The sequence below is a fragment of the Pongo pygmaeus genome, chromosome 4 (assembly GCF_028885625.2).
Source record: "Pongo pygmaeus isolate AG05252 chromosome 4, NHGRI_mPonPyg2-v2.0_pri, whole genome shotgun sequence".
NCBI lineage: Eukaryota > Metazoa > Chordata > Mammalia > Primates > Hominidae > Pongo > Pongo pygmaeus.
Window position 1 is genome coordinate 162,283,371 of NC_072377.2, and position 17,090 is coordinate 162,300,460.

At 47.5% G+C, this 17,090-nt stretch overlaps 1 protein-coding gene across 2 annotated transcripts; it reads left to right on the forward strand.

The window, feature by feature from the left end:
* The first annotated feature begins 2,200 nt into the window (after positions 1-2,200).
* On the forward strand, positions 2,201-16,881 carry NIPAL4 (NIPA like domain containing 4). 2 transcript variants are annotated; one of them, XM_054489086.2, is made up of 6 exons: positions 2,201-2,515; positions 5,250-5,489; positions 9,217-9,273; positions 10,892-10,982; positions 13,820-13,980; positions 14,494-16,881. In XM_054489086.2, exons 1-6 carry the CDS (start codon positions 2,479-2,481, stop codon positions 15,120-15,122), a joined length of 1,215 nt encoding a protein of 404 aa, XP_054345061.1. In that variant the 5' UTR covers positions 2,201-2,478; the 3' UTR covers positions 15,123-16,881. The 2 variants fall into 2 exon arrangements, with proteins under 2 accessions (XP_054345061.1, XP_054345062.1); XM_054489087.2 differs by lacking the exon at positions 9,217-9,273 and having other exon boundaries at positions 2,366-2,515.
* Positions 16,882-17,090: the final 209 nt, after the last annotated feature.

Consider the following 17,090-nt stretch of genomic DNA (forward strand, 5'->3'; position numbering starts at 1 on the left):
CTACTCTGGAAGCTGAGGCGGGAGAATCGCTTGAACGTGGGAGGCGGAGCTTGCAGTGAGCCGAGATAGAGCCACTGCACTCCAGCCTGGGCAAGAGTGAGACTCTGTCTCAAAAAAAAAACAAAAAACAGAAGTCTTACTGAGTACTAGAGACTGAAGACAAAAGTCTGGGAGGAGTCTTTCAGAGAGGTTCTGTCCCACTGCTCTGAAACAGTGTTTTAGCTCATAGCTGATATACAGGTAGCAGAAGTGCAGTATGGGCTCAAACATTACATCAAACTTGCTCAGAAGTTACAGTAAAGCAGAATCACATGAAAGTCTGTGTGCAAGAGTATATCTGGTTATAGATGACAGGGGCATAGTCACTAACCTTGTCAAACATTATCCTATGTGTAGGAATAGGCAAGGTCTAGGGTCGTTTATCTTTTAAGAAATACAGTGTCTCAGGCAAGAGATGTGGGGGCCTTGTGCTGTATCCTGTTTTGTTTTCAAAGCATTTTTACAGACAGGTGCACATCATTACAGAATCAAGGGCTTGTGAAATTATGCGGCAAGTAAAATGAGCAAACGTGGCTTGTTACATTCACTGTGTCTCACATTTCCCTCTCTCTTTTAACCTCTCCCTTCCCCAACCCGATCCTGACCCTTTGGAGAAGGGGCTGTTGCATTTGACAAGGAAATTGATCCTTATGTAGAGTAAGCAACTTGTTTAAAGTCGTCCAGCAAGTTAGAGGAAGCCCCATGCTGGGGCAACCCATCCTTGGAGGCCCAGCTAGAGGTCTGCAAGTAGACAGTGGAGGGTGGTAGCTAGGAGGACAGGCTTGGGGTCACAGCAGCTCGGTTTACACCTGGCACCCTCGTTCACTAGCTGTGCAACCTTGGGAGCAAGTGTCTCAGAGTATTTAAAGGACAGTTTTTTCTATTCCTATACAAGATGTTAACATTAAGAGAAGCTGGTGACAGGTATATGGGAACTCTCTATACTATTTTTGTAATTTTTCTATAAGTCTAAAATTATCTCATGATAAAATTTTTAAAAATAACAGTTTCCTCTCATCTGTAGCATGGAAAAAGTAAGGATGTCTGTCTCCTAGGAGGCTTTGATGAGACAGTGCCTGGAAAGGGGTTAGCACAGTGTCTGGCCCATGCTGACGACTCCATACATGACAATTCTTAAAAGCTGCCTCCTCCAGGAAGCCGGTGACCACCACTGGCAGAACCAATCACTGCTTTCTTAGTAGCCCCACACCCTCACTTCCCAGGAGCAGTTTATTTCAGTGTAAAATGCCAGGCGGCTTAATGTGACCACTGACAGCATGAGTTTGATCCTGGCTTTTCTGCTTCTCAGCTGAGATCCCCAGCAAGTTACTTGAGCACTTCGTGCCTCAGTTTCCTTTTGGTAAATAATAAAAGTCTGTACATTATAAGGCAGTCATGAAGATTAAATGAACTGGAATTTTTCAGCACTTAGAACTCTGCCTGGCCTATAGCAAACTCTACACACATATTTTTATGCTCCAGGTCAGAGTTTTTGTAACTTACTTTTTACTGTTACCCATAGTAATAAATATGCTTTCCATCACAACGTGTGTATGTGTGTGTGTGTGTGTGTGTGTGTGTAAATAATTTTAAAGTGGTAATTTCAAAAACATTGGTCTCTAAGAGATGATCACATTTTGTTTTCCCCATTAAAATATAAGGTACTTGGGGGACAGGGAATAGTCTGACTCATTTTGATCTCCAATCACTTCATTCCCTTCTTTCATTTAATTTACCAAGCTCCTATTATCTATTCATTAGACATAAATATATATTGAGCATTTATTACGCACTCACTATGTACCTGTTACCTACCAGCACAGATCAGACCTAGGTTGAATCAATGAATGGGTAAGGCAAGGAAAGGAGGTCACAGGGCAGAAGGAAGGGAGGAAGGGCAGGAGGGTGGAGGGGAGGAAGGAGAGGGGGAGGGTGGATGGGTGAGAAGGAAGGAAAAGAAGGAACCCAGGTTCCCAACTGGCAGCAGTACCCACTTCCAACTCCTACGTTGCCACTTTCACCTCGGCAGGAAAGTTGCCCCTTCTCCAGCCATCCAGGTCCCCTGTACTCTTTCACTGGGGATGGAGCTGGGTGCCGGTGCAGGCATTGGAGGGCCGGTGCCGGGTAACCCGCCTCCTCACCTCTTGCCCCTGGCACGGGGCGGTGACTCCAGAGCTGGGAGCCTGGCAGCGTCCTCACCCCGGGAAGGCACGCGCCCGAGCCCTGGGCCCCCTGCCCCCGGAGTTGCCCAAGACGCCGGGTGACTCCTCCCCGGAGACTCGCCCACTCTGGGACGCGTCACTCTCCCCACCCCTGGGTGGGGACCCCGGCGGCTTCTCGCGCGCGAGCCACGCGGGGGACAAGTCGCGGCCACCTGCTCCGAAGCTGGGGAGCCCGGGCGCCGTCCGCCCGCGCGTCGGTTGGTGTGCCCAGGGCCCCATGGAGCTGCGGGTCAGCAACACCAGCTGCGAGAACGGTGCGTACGGCAGGGTTGGGGACCAGGCGGGCTCCGTGCTTCGCGCCTTCCCCTCCTTGCCACCCCTCTCCCTCGCATCCTGTCCTCCCTGGGGGGCCAAAGCTGGGGAGGGGCAGGGCCAGCACGAGGTGGCTCCCACCCAGCTTTGAAGATCAGGGTTCTGGCTGAGACTTCACTTTCATCTTCGCAGCTGGGGTGGCTGAGAGGAGTCAGGGAAGGAAAGTATGTCCCCTGGGTTGAGACGGGGGGTTAGTGGGGAGCAGGCATTTTGACGACAGCAGACACCCTGAGAGGTGGTGAGGGCGCGGGGAGGATTCTGTGTTTTTAATGTATAGTTGCTTCAGGTTTTAGTCCCTGCGCAGTTCGCGCTTTCTCTGTGGGTCAATGGGAGGACCACCACAGGACGGGCTTGTCTTTGGAAAAGAAAGAGAAAGAACCACAGGGAGGGGTAAAGAAAGACCTCTGGCTTCCTATTGCGTTCTGGCCATAAAGCAGGTAGTGGACTAGGCCCTTTACCTGCATTATCTCACTGAATCCTTAAAACAACTCTAGAAGTTAGGTAGGCATTATTATTTTACTATCGTGCTATCCCCATTCTAAAGATCTAGAAACTGAGGCTCTGAGCAGCTAATAATTTGCTCAAGGTAATACAGTGAGGAAATGGAATATAGATCCAGGGCTGGTGGACAGTAAAACCTCAACTCCTTCCTTGGTGTGGCTCCACTTTCCTACCTTGTCTTGGAACTGCAGGCTGTGGGATGTCCCTGTTTCTCTAACCTCTTCCCTTCTACAGTGAAGCTTTCAAAGTCAGCCTGTTAAGTGTCTGACTTTGGTTTCCTGAACAAGACAGGCATTTTCAACCTCACCTTTTCTCTAGGCCAGAATGTGTTCCCCAGTCCTAGCATATTCTGGAAGAGATGACAGGAATCATCTGTCCCATGCTCAGAATTGGATTACTTTGGCCATCAGCCCTCTGTCTTTTACTTTTCACTGCAGTGGGAGAACTTGACTCAATGGAGGGTGCTGAGCCCTTGGGTGCTGCAGGCTTTACTGTGACAGCCAAGTCCATCCACAGAGGGTTCTTTGGCTCCATCTGCTAGAGGTGCACTTCAGGGAGCAGGGGAAGGGCGTGGGGATGAGTTTGGTCTTCCTCTCAGGAGTCACCTCCCCTAGCCCATGTTCTCCCAGGTAGGTTCTGGCTCATTTCCTGGGCTCAAGGAACTCCCCAGATTCAGCTCTTGGGCAAGGAAGCCTGAGCTGGAGAAACAGGAATGAGCAGTGCAGAACAAGTCTGATTAGGGACTGAGATGCCTCTTCTCTCATCTTCCCTTGATTGTGACATGAGTTTTGGAAAGAGAGATATCACACTGCAAAAGACACATGGATGTGCCCTAGTGGGTGCTGGATCCAGATCTTTCACCAGATGTTGGGCTGACTTAAGCAAGCCCTTCCCTTTCTCAGGGCCTCAGTTTCCCCAGCGAAAATAAGAATTTAGACTGCTTTCTAAGGGCTCTTCAAGCTGTTATTCATGGGTCTGTGTCACGGAAGAAGGGTCAACATTGCCCTTAGTCTGTTCCACCAAGATGCCACTCTGCACTGCAGATGTGCCAGAGCCAGAGCTGCTTGATCGTGGACTTTGGGGCCCTTCCAGGCACTGGCTGGGAGTTCTAGGTTGGTAGGAGAAGTACTTGGTTGAGGCTTACATCCTTGGCATAGGGACCTGGGCCTTGGTGACACACAGCTTGAAAAAGGCTACCTCCAGAGGTCACAAACTCAGATGCCTACAAAGGCCAAGCACATGCTAGAAATTACTGAAAGGAGCCAGATAAGACTCTTGGGGAACTGCAGAGAATATGTCCTATTTTAGGGGGCAACACTGCCCAGCTTCAGCCAGTTGTTGCCTTAGAAGAGGGCCCAATATGGTAAGCAGATCTGATTTTTCACCGTAGCCTCACATCTGAATTTTCATGGAAAATCTCCCAATTTTTAGATGTTTTCTATTTTAAAATACCTCTTAGGGCCAGGCACGGTGGCTCACATCTGTAATCTTAGTGCTTTGGGAGGCTGAGGCAGGAGGATAGCTTGAGGCTAGGAGTTGAGACCACCCTGTGCAACATAGCGAGACCCCCATCTCTACCCCAAAAACAAAAACAAACAAAAAGCCTCTTAGGAGGCCACATGCTACCTGCTTTATTGAGGTGTGTGTGGTGGTTAAGAGCCTGGGCTTTGGCATCAGATAAGCTTAGACTCTGACGCTGGCTTCACTATTCAGTACCCATGTTTTGGCTTTGGGCAGGTTACTAAACTTATCAGAGCTTTGGTTTCTTCAACTAAAAGCCTAGAAAAGATTGTTGTGCCTGCTTCCAAGTGGTCATTAGAAACCCTCCTGGAAAACCCCAGAGCAGAGGACCATGTGAGTAGTAGCACTGGAGAATTATTGGCTATTCTTTGCTGTTTCATTGAACTTGTGTACTTCTTCTGACTGAGGGTCTGCCCTTGTGCCCAGGTTTGTTATCTGACACGTGGTGGTACAAATTTGTTGTGGTCATGCAAAGAAAGCCCCTAACTAGCATAAGCACTCACTGAACATAATTATTTTTAGGTGGGGGCACAGTATATGGGTATAGCCCTGCAGTAGCGGAAGCACAGGGTTTGAAACAGTGGCCAATTCCAATATTTTAAAAGTGTGCAAATGTCCCCAGTGTGACTCTCTCATTGTGGTCTTCCCATCCAGGTTCCCTGCTCCACCTCTACTGCTCCTCCCAAGAAGTCCTGTGCCAGATTGTCAATGACCTCAGCCCTGAGGTGCCCAGCAATGCCACCTTTCATAGCTGGCAGGAAAGAATCAGGCAGAACTATGGCTTCTACATCGGCCTGGGCCTGGCCTTCCTGTCTAGCTTCCTCATCGGCAGTAGCGTCATCCTCAAGAAGAAAGGCCTCCTGCGACTCGTGGCCACGGGAGCCACTCGAGCTGGTAGGTTCCTGGGCCAGGAGAGGATAGGGCACAGGGCAGCTGAGCCCTCATAAGGTCCAGGGCTACAGTCTAAGAGGATGGCCTCAGCAAGGTACAAAAGGCTCATTGTCAACCCCGTCCGTAATCCCACCTGCCAACAGGGTTAGGGTTTAGGGTTATAAAGGAAGGCCTCCAATAGGAGGTCTCAGTTTAGAGAGCCAACAGGAGGCCTTCCTTTAGAATCCAATCTTTCCTGAGACCTTCATGATGTGTTTATTAGAGGAGGGACGGGACAAGTCTCAGGACCAAGAATCAGATATGCAGGTCTGGTCTTGGTCTTACTTCCCACCAACATTATCACAGGCAAGTCACAGCTTCTCTGCAAAATGGGAATAGATACTTCTGCTCAGAACAATGTGAGACACTGGTGTGACCTCACTTAGCATCCAGCTGAGTTCCCTCCTGGGCTGCCAAAAAATGGTGAAGTGTCGGACCCCAAGGGATTTGCTTGTTTGGAAAATAAGATGTTTTTCTGTGAAACAGTGCTTGAGAAAAGGAATCCTGTGCAAAATGACTCATTCATTTAATCACCATTTATCGCATGCCTGCTGTATGCCAGGGACAATGCTAGACATGGGGATTCAGTGTCCTCGTGGAACCTTCAGTTGAGTGGAAGAGACAGATGAGTCAATAGGCAGTTGTTTTATCATGTGTTAAGTGCCATCATGGGGAAAACACAGCCTGCTATAGGGGAATATTTTGGAGGGGTGTGTAAAGCCCAGACTTGGCGGGATTAGGGGAGGTTTTTCCAGAAGAGATGATCTCTAAACTGAGACCTGGATGATGAGGAGACAGCAAGGTAAAAGGGGAAATAGGGAGACAGTGTTCCAGGCAGAAGGAATAACATGTGCAAAGGCTCAGAGGTGAGAGAACTTGAGTGATACTAGAAATCGAAAGTCATTCAGGATGGCAGGAGCAGGAGGGGTGCACGGTGAGTGAAGGGCCAGCTCATGAAGGGTCTTGTAAATGGAAGCACAGAGCCTGAGTGCAATTGTTAAGTGACTGAATGGTTTTAGGCAGGGGAGTGACACAGTCTAATTTGCAATTTGAAAAGATCCCTGGTTGCTGGGTGAAGAATGGATTTAGGGGACAAGCCTGGAGCCTGGGAGGCCAAGTAGGTGAGTGAAAGGACAGAACTTGGGCCCGGGAGACGGAAATGGGAATGGAGACATGTGGTGGATTCCAAAGCTAGTTTTTGAAGGGAGAACTTACCAGTTTTGATACAGACTGGCTTCAAGCTAGGGAGGAGGGGCAGGGGAAGGAGTCAAGGATGACTCATGCTTTTGACTTGAGCAACTGGGGTGATGAAGGTGCTATTTCTTGAGATGAAGAGTGTAGAAGGAGGAACAGGTTTATGGGAAGATGATGCATTCAAGTTTGGGCATGTTCAATTTAATGTTTCTGTGGGATGTTGCACTTTGGAAGCAGACTATTAGGGTTCTAATTCTGGCTCCTCAATTCCTGGTGATTCAATTCTGGGCAAGAAAACTATCTATTTCTATGCCTCAGTCTCCTCATCTATAAAATGGAAATAAGAACAGTACCAACCTGAAGGGTTATAAGAAAATGCAACATAGTTAGAATCATACCTAGCACAGAGTAGCACCAGTATTGGTATTACTGTTATCTCAGTGAGAGGTTCCCACAGTTAGGGGTACTAATGCACAGACTAGCACTAGTATTCGTATTACTGTTATCTCAGTGGGAGGTTCCCACAGTTAGAGGTACAGGTCTAGAGCCCATGTCTGCTGCAAAATGAATAGCTGTGAGGTGCAGAGATGAAGTCGGGAACAATGGTTATTGCCATTCCACCCTTCCCTTCTAGACAAGTGTTCGAAAGGCCAGAGACCTCCCAGAGTGCCAGGGAAATTTCTGCTTGTGCTCAGAGAAGGTATCATTGACCATTCAGAAAGACAACTTCCCTGGAATCCATTTTTTTCTCCAATCTGCTATTTCAGTATCTTCTGTGATTTCAACCCTTAGAGTAAATTGCTCTCACAGTTCTTAATTTTTATGGGAAATTCTGACCTTTTTAGGAACCTGATGAAAACTAGAGACCTTTTCCTTAGAAAAGTGGGCATTCCCAAAGAGCAATATAAATTTTTGGATTTTTGTGCAACTGTCTCAAACCCATCTATCATCATCCATCATTATCATCATCCTTGTTGCTAATGTTATTGAGTATTGACTATGTGCCAGGTCCTGAACAAAGCAGACACAATTCCTGGCTTTGTGGAGCTTCCATTTTACTGGGGGAAATGTCATAAAATAAGAAGATCAACTAAAATTATAAACAACAATGCCATGAAAGAGAAGAGCTGGGTGTTATGGAGAACCCCAGCTGGGCGCAGTCACTCACACCTGTAATCCCAGCACTTTGGGATGCTGAGGTGTCAGGATCACTTGAGTCCAGGAGTTTGAGACCAGCCTGGGAAACATAGCAAGACCCCATCTGTACAGAAATTTTTTTTCAATTAGCCAGGCATGGTGGCATATGACTGTAGTCCCAGCTACTCAGGAGGCTGAGGTGGGAGGATCCCTTGAGCCCAGGAGTTTGAGGCTTCATTGAGCTATGATCGTGCCACTGCACATTCCAGCCTGGGTGACCGAGCGAGACCCTGTAGTGGGGGAGTGAGGGAAGGAAAAAGGGAAGGAAGAAAGGAAGGAGGAGGGAGGGAACGAAGAGAGAGAGAAAGGAAGGAAGAAAGGAAGGAAGGAAAGGATGGAGGGAGGGAGGGAGAGAGGGAACTCCAACAGGAAATAATAGAAATCAGGAAGTCAGGGATGGCATCGTAGGGGAAGCAACATTCACACAGCAACCTGTAGAGTGAGTGTAAGTTTAGGCAAATAATAGAGTATTCTGGACAAAGGGAAAGCATGTGCAAAGGCCTCGAGGCAGAAAAGAGCTCATCGTTTTTGGAGAGCTAAGAGAGAGGAGAAGAGTGGCAGGAGATGCACTTGGACAGGTGAGCAGGGCCAAAACTATGCATGGTCTTGTTAAGGATTCTGGTCTTTATCCTGAGAGCACTCAGAAGCCATTGGCCAGCCATAAGTTGAGGAGTGACATAATCTGATTTGCATTCTTAAAAGACCACTGGCTGCCATGAAAAGAAAAATAGGTTATTAAAGGGCAAGAGTGGAACAGAGTAACTATGAAGGAGGCTGTTGCCTCAACCTGGAGCAGGGATGACAGTGCCTTGGCGTAGCAGGTGGCAGCGGAGTGGACACATGCGAGATGCTTTTTGGGGACAGAGTTACCAGGATGGACTGGATGCAGGAGGGAGAGAAGAGTCAAAGAGCAATACCCTGGTTTCTGGCTTAAGCAACTGGATAAATGAGAGTGCCACTTACTATGTTTCATTTGGCAGGTGGGTGGGGAATATTTAAAACCAAGAGCTCCATTTAGGACAGAAATTGAGATGCCTGTGAGAAATCCAAGAGGAGATGTGAAGTAAGCAGTTGGATACACACCTGGACTCAGAAGGAAGGTCCAGGCTACAGATACAGCGGCACCAGATATAGATGGTATTTAAAACTTTAGGAACAAATGAACCCACCCAGGAGAAGGCCCAGAACCAAGCCTCAAGGAGCAGCCCTTAGAGGCCGGGGAGTGAGCAGAGAGTTAGGAAAGGTGCCTGAGAAAGTGTGGCCAAGTTCCATCCTAATTTTGTGTCCATTCCCTCCGCAGTGGACGGAGGCTTCGGCTACCTGAAAGATGCAATGTGGTGGGCTGGATTTCTCACCAGTAAGTGGGTTGTTTGCTACTAATAACAGTGGCCTATTGATAGCAGGGCTGGAGACAAAGGGAGGGGTGGGTGGGGCATTTTTGTCTCTAGTATGGCAAGTGTGAATCTGAGGCCCAGATTCCCAGGGGAAAACCTTGACAACCTTTGCAGGGAGAACATCTTACCATCAAAGCCAGTCTTCATCCATGAAGCGTCTACTCCCAGAGAGGTTTGCACAGAGCTGGCAATGATGAAGGTGTATTTTCGCAACTTCCCTTTAAACATAGCTCGATAATATCACTGCCTGTTGGTAGTGGACTCTTGACTTCTACATGGTAGAAGCTGGAACTCCTAGGCCAAATTCCCCCAGTCCACAGGCAGTTAATGTGTTGGCCCACTTAGAACATAGCTGGTCCGTTACTTAAAGTTTGCCCAAATTTGCATGAGTACTCACACATTTCCCCCAATTCCACCCACCCTCTCCTGCTATCAAACCCTGACTCTTTTAGGTGGAAAATTAACCAGGTTTCTATTCATAATCCCCCTATGTCAAGTTTTGATCCTCATCTCAGCCAGAGCTATCCCAGTGACCACCTATTTTTAAAGGGGAGACCCAGGTGGTTCTCTATCAGCAGAGAGATGGAAAAAGACACTTTTCTGATAACCACACACAGCTATCACATATTGAGGGTTTACTGTCTGCTAAACTTTCTAAGTGTTATCCTGTGTATTAACTCAGGAGTTTACAAACTGGAAACTCGGATAGGGAGAAAGAACTTAGACCCCTTGGGAATGTCAGGTTTTTCTTTTCCTGTTAATTAATTAATTTATTTATTTATTGAGACGGAGTTTCGCTCTTGTTGCCCAGGCTGGAGTGCAATGGTGCGATCTCAGCTCACAGCAACCTCTGCTTCCCGGGTTCAAGCGATTCTCCTACCTCGGCCTCCCAAGTAGCTGGGATTACAGGCATGCACCACCACGCCTGGCTAATTTTTTTTTTTTCTTTGTATTTTTAGTAGAGACGGGGTTTCTCCATGTTGGTCAGGTTGGTCTCGAACTCCCGACCTCAGGTGATCCGCCTGCCTTGGCCTCCCAAACTGCTGGGATTACAGGCATGAGACACCGCGCCCAGCCAGAAATGTCAGATTTTTCTAACCACCTGCCTCTTAGTCCAGACTGTTGAAAATTCCCCTGGAAAAGAGGGGAAAAGAGGGGTCGATGGACCAATTGGTACCTGGAGAACCAATAATTGTAACTGTTTCTTCCTTTGATAACTAACACTTCCTAGAATTTAAATTAAAAATCTAGTCCAAAATACTGGAAGTCCCTGAGACAAATTTAACTGTGCCTGGACTAGAAGCCAAGAGGCCTAAAGAACAAGAGGGCTTCTACCCCATAAGCATGTCATGTGACCTTGGGCTCGGGGCCTTAGCTTCGCCATCTTTAAAGTGGAAGGATCTGATCTGGACAGACTGGGACTGACCTTCGATCAGACTCTCCAGAGAGAGAGTGTACGGATCAGGATTTTAAGGAATGCTGGTCTGGGATTCTCCAGCTGGTTGTACACGGAATGATTCGTCTGGAATGGAGATGGTGCTTCTGCGCCATGCCAGCCTCTTTTCTCCCTTCATTTCCTAGTGGCTGCTGGAGAAGTTGCCAACTTTGGAGCCTATGCATTTGCACCTGCAACAGTCGTCACACCTCTGGGAGCACTGAGTGTCCTCATAAGGTTGTTGTCCCCTCTCTAGCTCTCTCTTATTCTGTTCCATTTTCAGTTTGTTGAGGCCTGGAATTGCCAAGTGGGATCGACTGCCACTTGGCAATCAGGGACCTGGGTTGGTCTCAGCCTCCAGAAAGAGGCAGCGTGCTGTTCAGAGCTATAGACCCTGGGAATGTTTGCTGCCTCTTGCCCCAGCATCCCCTTGATTGGGTAATAGAGAGGCAGGCCAAGCCCAAACCAGTTGGAAGGGCTTCCACCGTCACCAGGGTGAACAGTGCATGTCACTACTTTGGTGCCACGATAGATGCAGCATACAAGTTAAGAGCATGTGCTCCGGATTAACGCTGCCTGAGTTCTAATCCTCGCTCTGCCACTTAGTAGTTATGTTACCATAGGCAAGTCATTTAAGCCACTTAGTCACTCGAAGCCTCATTTTTCCCATCTGCAAAATGGGGATGCCAATAATATCCACTGGGGGTATTGTTCTGTAGATTGAATGAGATAATGCACAGAAAATGCACAGTACAGAGCTGGGACCAAACAATAACCACGGCTATCACATAGTGGGGGCTTAGTATGTGCTGAACAATCTGAATGTATCATGCATATTAACTCATTTAATTTTCACAGCATCCCTAGCTGAGCCCAACATAGGTTAAGCAACTTGGCCAAAGTTACCAGCTTCTAAGAGGCCAGGCCAGGATTCTAACCCAGGCAGTGTTAATTCCAGAGTCAGTGGGCTTAATTGCTGTGCCACGTTGCCTCTCAAGTAAACACTCAACAAATATTTGATAGTTTTAAAAATAATTGATAGTAAATGTCTGTGCTTCCCACTGCCCCTAGTCCCCCTGAGCTACAAACACAGAGCCAGTTCCTCTGTGGGGGTCCTGGAGCCCCATTTGAAGGAGACTCTGATTGTTGGCCTAACCTTGGAACGCTGGTAAATAGTAGCAGACCACACCCAGTACCCATAATTTGTTTTACCGTCTTGATGAAAATTTTGCAACATTTACACACTCAAAAAACTAATAGAACTCATGCTGTACAACTCGCCTGATTCATGCTGTATAACTGGCCTAACACAGCTGATGTAGCTGTGATATCATAATTGCATATCTGATTAGTTTGCAAATTCCTACCCGGGGGAAGTTGGGAGAGCCATAAAATCCTCCAGTGTGTGGCCCCTGCCTGCATGAATAATCTCTTGAATGGGACATTGTGGCCAAAATGTTTTTGGTAGTTTCAGAGGAAAGATGGAAGACAGACAAGAGAGCTTAGATATCAATCTCCTCTCTCCTGACAACTCGAACCAGGATTTTTGAGGCTAATTGTGTCCCAAGATAGCCAATAGGTTTTTACCCTAAACTAATGCCACCTTCGTGAAGAGACAGACGCATGCCTCCGTGATCACACGAGGCTTGCCCGTGATTTTTTTCCCTTCCTTTCTCACTTCTGCTGGCTCGGCTCAAGGATGTGAGGGGAATGGAAATCATGTCACCACGGTGCAGCAAGGAACTGGAGATAATTTGCCCAGAAATTGAAGACTCAGGGAAGTCACAAGGATCCTCTTCAGTGAGGCACAGAAGAAAACCCATGAGCTTTATAATTAGAAAGGACTCAAGCTCAATTCCTGGTTCCACTGCTTGCTAGTCATTTGACCTTGCCAAGTCATTTTAACTTCTTTGAGATTCAGTCTTCTCATCTATCAACTGGAGATAGTATATTTCACTTTGCAAAGAGTTGTGAGATGCTAGTGTGATAGACGGGAAGTTCCTAGCACCATACATAGTAGGTAATAAATGCCTAAGACATGGTACCTGTAATTGTCACTGAGGTTGTTTACATTGGCTTATACAAATGAAATAATAGATGTGTTATGAATGACCTGAGGAGCAGAGATGGAGCAAAAAATAGAAATTACCAGAAGGCATATTTTTGGTAAATGATTAGAGCAAATCTACAACGGCCTCATTTGGCTTGTGAAGGGGTGGACTCCCTGCCACCAGAGGTATCTATAAGCCAAAGCTGACAGCCATCTGTTGGCAGTGCTAAGAGAGGATGTGTCCATTGGGAAGGCAGTTAGACAAGAGCATTTTGAAGTGTTCTTCCAACTCTTCTGTTTGGGAATAGTTTCAGTCTCTAAAATGGAAGAAATTCACCTGCATTTCTACTCCTCCAGCAAATATTGTAACACTCCCAGAAATGAGTTTCTATATCAAATATTTTTTGACCCCAGCTCAGGAGGACTGGGGGTGGCGGGAAACACAGATATTTCATATCAACTATTTTTAAAACTATGAGACATTTGATGAGTGTTTATTTGAGTGGCAACGTGGCATAGCAGTTAAGCCCCCCAACTCTGGAATTAGACTACCTGGGTTAGAATTCCGGCCTGGCCTCTTAATACCTGGTGACCCTGGCCAAGTTGCTTAACCTCTCTTGGCCTCAGCTAGGGATGCTGTGAGGATTAAATGAGTTAGTACACGGGATACATTCAGAATGTTCAGCACATACTGAGCCCTCCATATGTGACAGCTATGTTTATTCTTTGGTACCAGCTCTGTACTGTGCATTTTCTGTGCATTATCTCATTTAGTCACTGAGAACAATGTCTCCCGTGGATATTATTAGCATCCCCATTTTGCAGACGGGGACAATGAGGCTTAGGGTGGTCACATGACTTGCCCATGGTAACATAAGTTTTCTTGGAAGAAAAATTTCCACGTGAGAGAGTAGCAAGTTCTGGTCTGTTGTTCTCTGTGAGTGCTTGCTCAGGCCCCATTTTTCTTTGGGACTCTGGGACAGGCATGGCTACTCCAATCTCCTTCTCCCATTTCCACGTGCAGTGCCATCCTCTCCTCATATTTCCTGGGAGAGAGTCTGAACCTGCTGGGGAAGCTGGGCTGTGTGATCTGTGTGGCCGGCAGCACAGTGATGGTGATACATGCCCCTGAGGAAGAGAAGGTCACTACCATCATGGAGATGGCTTCCAAGATGAAAGACACAGGTAGACTCCAAGCCCCTGAAGAGCAGGAAAATACTTGAGGTTGAACGCTCCCCACTGTCCCATAAAAGTCAGATTGGGTTCTGACCATCTCAGGTGCTGCCACCTAGAGGAGAAGGCAAGCTAAAGCAGAAACGTTAATGGGCTGGTACTCGTTAGCAAGGCTAGCTTAAAGGCTTCCTGGCCCGTTATGTATGGGTACCATTAATAAGTGTTTATTATGTGCCAGGCACTGTTATGAATGCTTTATATACATTATCTCACTGAATCCCACAAAACAGCTTTATGAGGATGATCCTATTGTTGGTCCTCTTTTACAAATGGGGAAACTGAGTTTTGGGGGGTTTAACAACCTAACCAAGTTATTAGAAAGTCATGAAGCTGGGACTGGAACCCGTGTTTGTCTGACTCGAGAGCCCACGATCTTAATGCTACCTCCCACTGCCATGAGTCTGGGCCCTAGATACTGCCTGCACCCTCCACAGCCGAGTGATCCTTCTCCCTCTCCTCCCGAAGGGTTCATCATGTTTGCTGTACTTCTGTTGGTGTCATGCCTCATCCTAATCTTTGTCATTGCCCCACGTTACGGGCAAAGGAATATCCTCATCTACATCATCATCTGCTCTGTGATCGGGGCCTTCTCCGTGGCTGCTGTCAAGGGGCTGGGCATCACCATCAAGAACTTCTTCCAGGGGCTGCCAGTTGTCCGGCACCCACTCCCCTACATCCTGTCCCTCATCCTGGCACTGTCCCTCAGCACTCAGGTCAACTTCCTCAACAGGGCACTGGACATTTTCAACACTTCCCTGGTGTTCCCCATCTACTACGTGTTCTTCACCACGGTGGTCGTTACCTCGTCCATCATCCTCTTCAAGGAATGGTACAGCATGTCTGCTGTGGACATTGTGGGCACCCTCTCAGGCTTTGTCACCATCATCCTGGGCGTGTTCATGCTGCATGCTTTCAAAGACCTGGACATCAGCTGTGCCAGCTTGCCCCACATGCACAAAAACCCACCCCCTTCTCCCGCCCCAGAACCGACTGTCATTAGACTGGAAGACAAGAACGTCCTTGTGGACAATATAGAACTTGCCAGCACCTCATTGCCAGAAGAGAAACCCAAAGTATTTATAATCCATTCTTGAAGCTTGGAATATGTGAGTGAGAGGATGAGTCCGATGGTACAGCCTGACCTCCCAATTTCAAAACCACCCGGTTATTTTCCAGTGCAACTGTTACCAATGGGCTCTCTTTTCTTGAGAAGTTCATTTATACCTCATTACTGTTTCCAGGAGAAAAATCTCTACCTAAATAGCAGTGGTGGCAGAACTTCCTGGAAACAGACTCAGTGACCAAATACCCAAGGTTACATCAGTGCCTGCAGGTCCCCTGGACCTCCCTTCTCATTCATTCTTTCAGTGCCATCTCTATGCCATTGGGAAGAAGATGGAATCTGACCCATTGAATGTAGCACAGTCCAAGGACTTCCCTGAGATATTAGTCATTGGGAGTTCCTTCACACCAATTCTCCTCCTGAGATGGAATCTCCATTGTTGTTGTTGTTGTTTTCTAGCCCAAGGATGACATAGAGCTGGCTCCCAGAGGCCCAGAGAGCAATTGGCCATGCCTCCCTATCCAGAGCCGACATGGACACAACCAATGTAAAATATCCTGTTGCTCTTGTCACTTCCTCTTTGGAGGCAGAAGCAAGACCTCAGCTGACCTTCTTACTGTGAAAGCCACTTGATGTCTCAGGGAAAAATTTCAACCAGCTCATTCCCCGAGGACTCCAGCCTGGCAGTCAGCACCTTGGCATCCACCCAGTCCATCCTACCATCACCCCTTCCCCCTCTACTTACATCCTAAGGAGTCAGTCACTGAGACATAAAGGCAGTAATCGCAGAACTGGAAACAAAACAATAATAGAGCCACAGCCAAACTCTGATGGCCAAACCCAGTGTTTCATTTTGTCTGACTCTGAAAGAAGAACAGCAAATTCACTGCTTCAAAGTGGCCTGGCTGCCAAGCGAGAATTTGGCAGAATGCACTTTTCTATTCCTCAAGGAGTCAACCAACCTATGATCTGGGGAGGTGGGAAGAAGATGAGGAGCAAAGTCGGGATTTGGCAGAAGGCAGTCCCAGGCTCTCTGGATACTAGGGGCTAACTTTTGTGTTGACTCTGGTGCTCATCTGGGAACTTAGGAGAAAAGAGCTCAGGGGTAATTTCTGGGTTGCAGCCTTAAAGACTTGGACAGCTGTGAATCTCAATGGCCAACTGGAGGTGCAGACTTGGCATGGGGTGCATTCTAGCTGTTGACCAGATTGCTACCGAGTCCCCTGCTCCACTGATGAGCTGCCCACACTGGGAAGCAGCATGCCCTGACTGTTCCAACACCACCTGCTATGGGGAGTACCTTTGGTCCCCTCACATTTGGCCAGAGGCATACAAAACACCAGAGCAGCTGGAGAGAGAGATAATTACTATTCCTTCCCTTCCCATCTCCTTTCTAGCCACAAGAGTGTGGGAGTTGGAGAAGAACCATTAGAAAGGGAAATTAGTGGGCTGGTATATCTGGAAAGAGGGAAGACTTGATCCTCAGCCCCGAGGTTGGTGCAGGGCCTCCCCTGTGTGACTCTACCTGCACTCTGTGTTTATATCCTGTGCCCTAAGTGGGCCAAGCCCAGGTAAATTCCTGCTGGCCTTGGAGCTCCAAGGTTTGGCTGACCAGCAGACTGGCTCCCTGACTCTTCAGCCTCAAATCCCCAGTTTTTGATGAATGTGGATTTCCGTCTGTAATTAAAAGCAATGCAACAAGTTGGATCTTGAGAATGGCAGTAAATTGAGGGCCCTAAGAGTGTGGTCTGCAGGGTTAAGAATAAAGATTACAGATTATATTTATTTGATACTTGTGTCTTGACCTTCCTTGAGCATGGAGTGATTAAACGGATTTTTCTAGGGCTGGAAGGACAGTCTCCAATCTCTGAATGAATGTGACTGCCAATAAAGCCTCTACTGTGTCTGTGGTAGTTAACACCCTTGGTAGAGTGGGTAAGATACTTTTAGAAATAGAGTCAGTTCAAGACAACTCATCCCTAGTTAACACCTGAGCCCT

Bases quoted from the DNA above. Each gene is read 5' to 3' on its own strand.
- NIPAL4 (XM_054489086.2), top strand. From the start codon at position 2,479: ATGGAGCTGCGGGTCAGCAACACCAGCTGCGAGAACG. The intron at 9,274-10,891 runs GTAAGTGGGTTG...TTCATTTCCTAG, and splicing joins GTGGGCTGGATTTCTCACCA to TGGCTGCTGGAGAAGTTGCC. The intron at 13,981-14,493 runs GTAGACTCCAAG...CTCCTCCCGAAG, and splicing joins TTCCAAGATGAAAGACACAG to GGTTCATCATGTTTGCTGTA.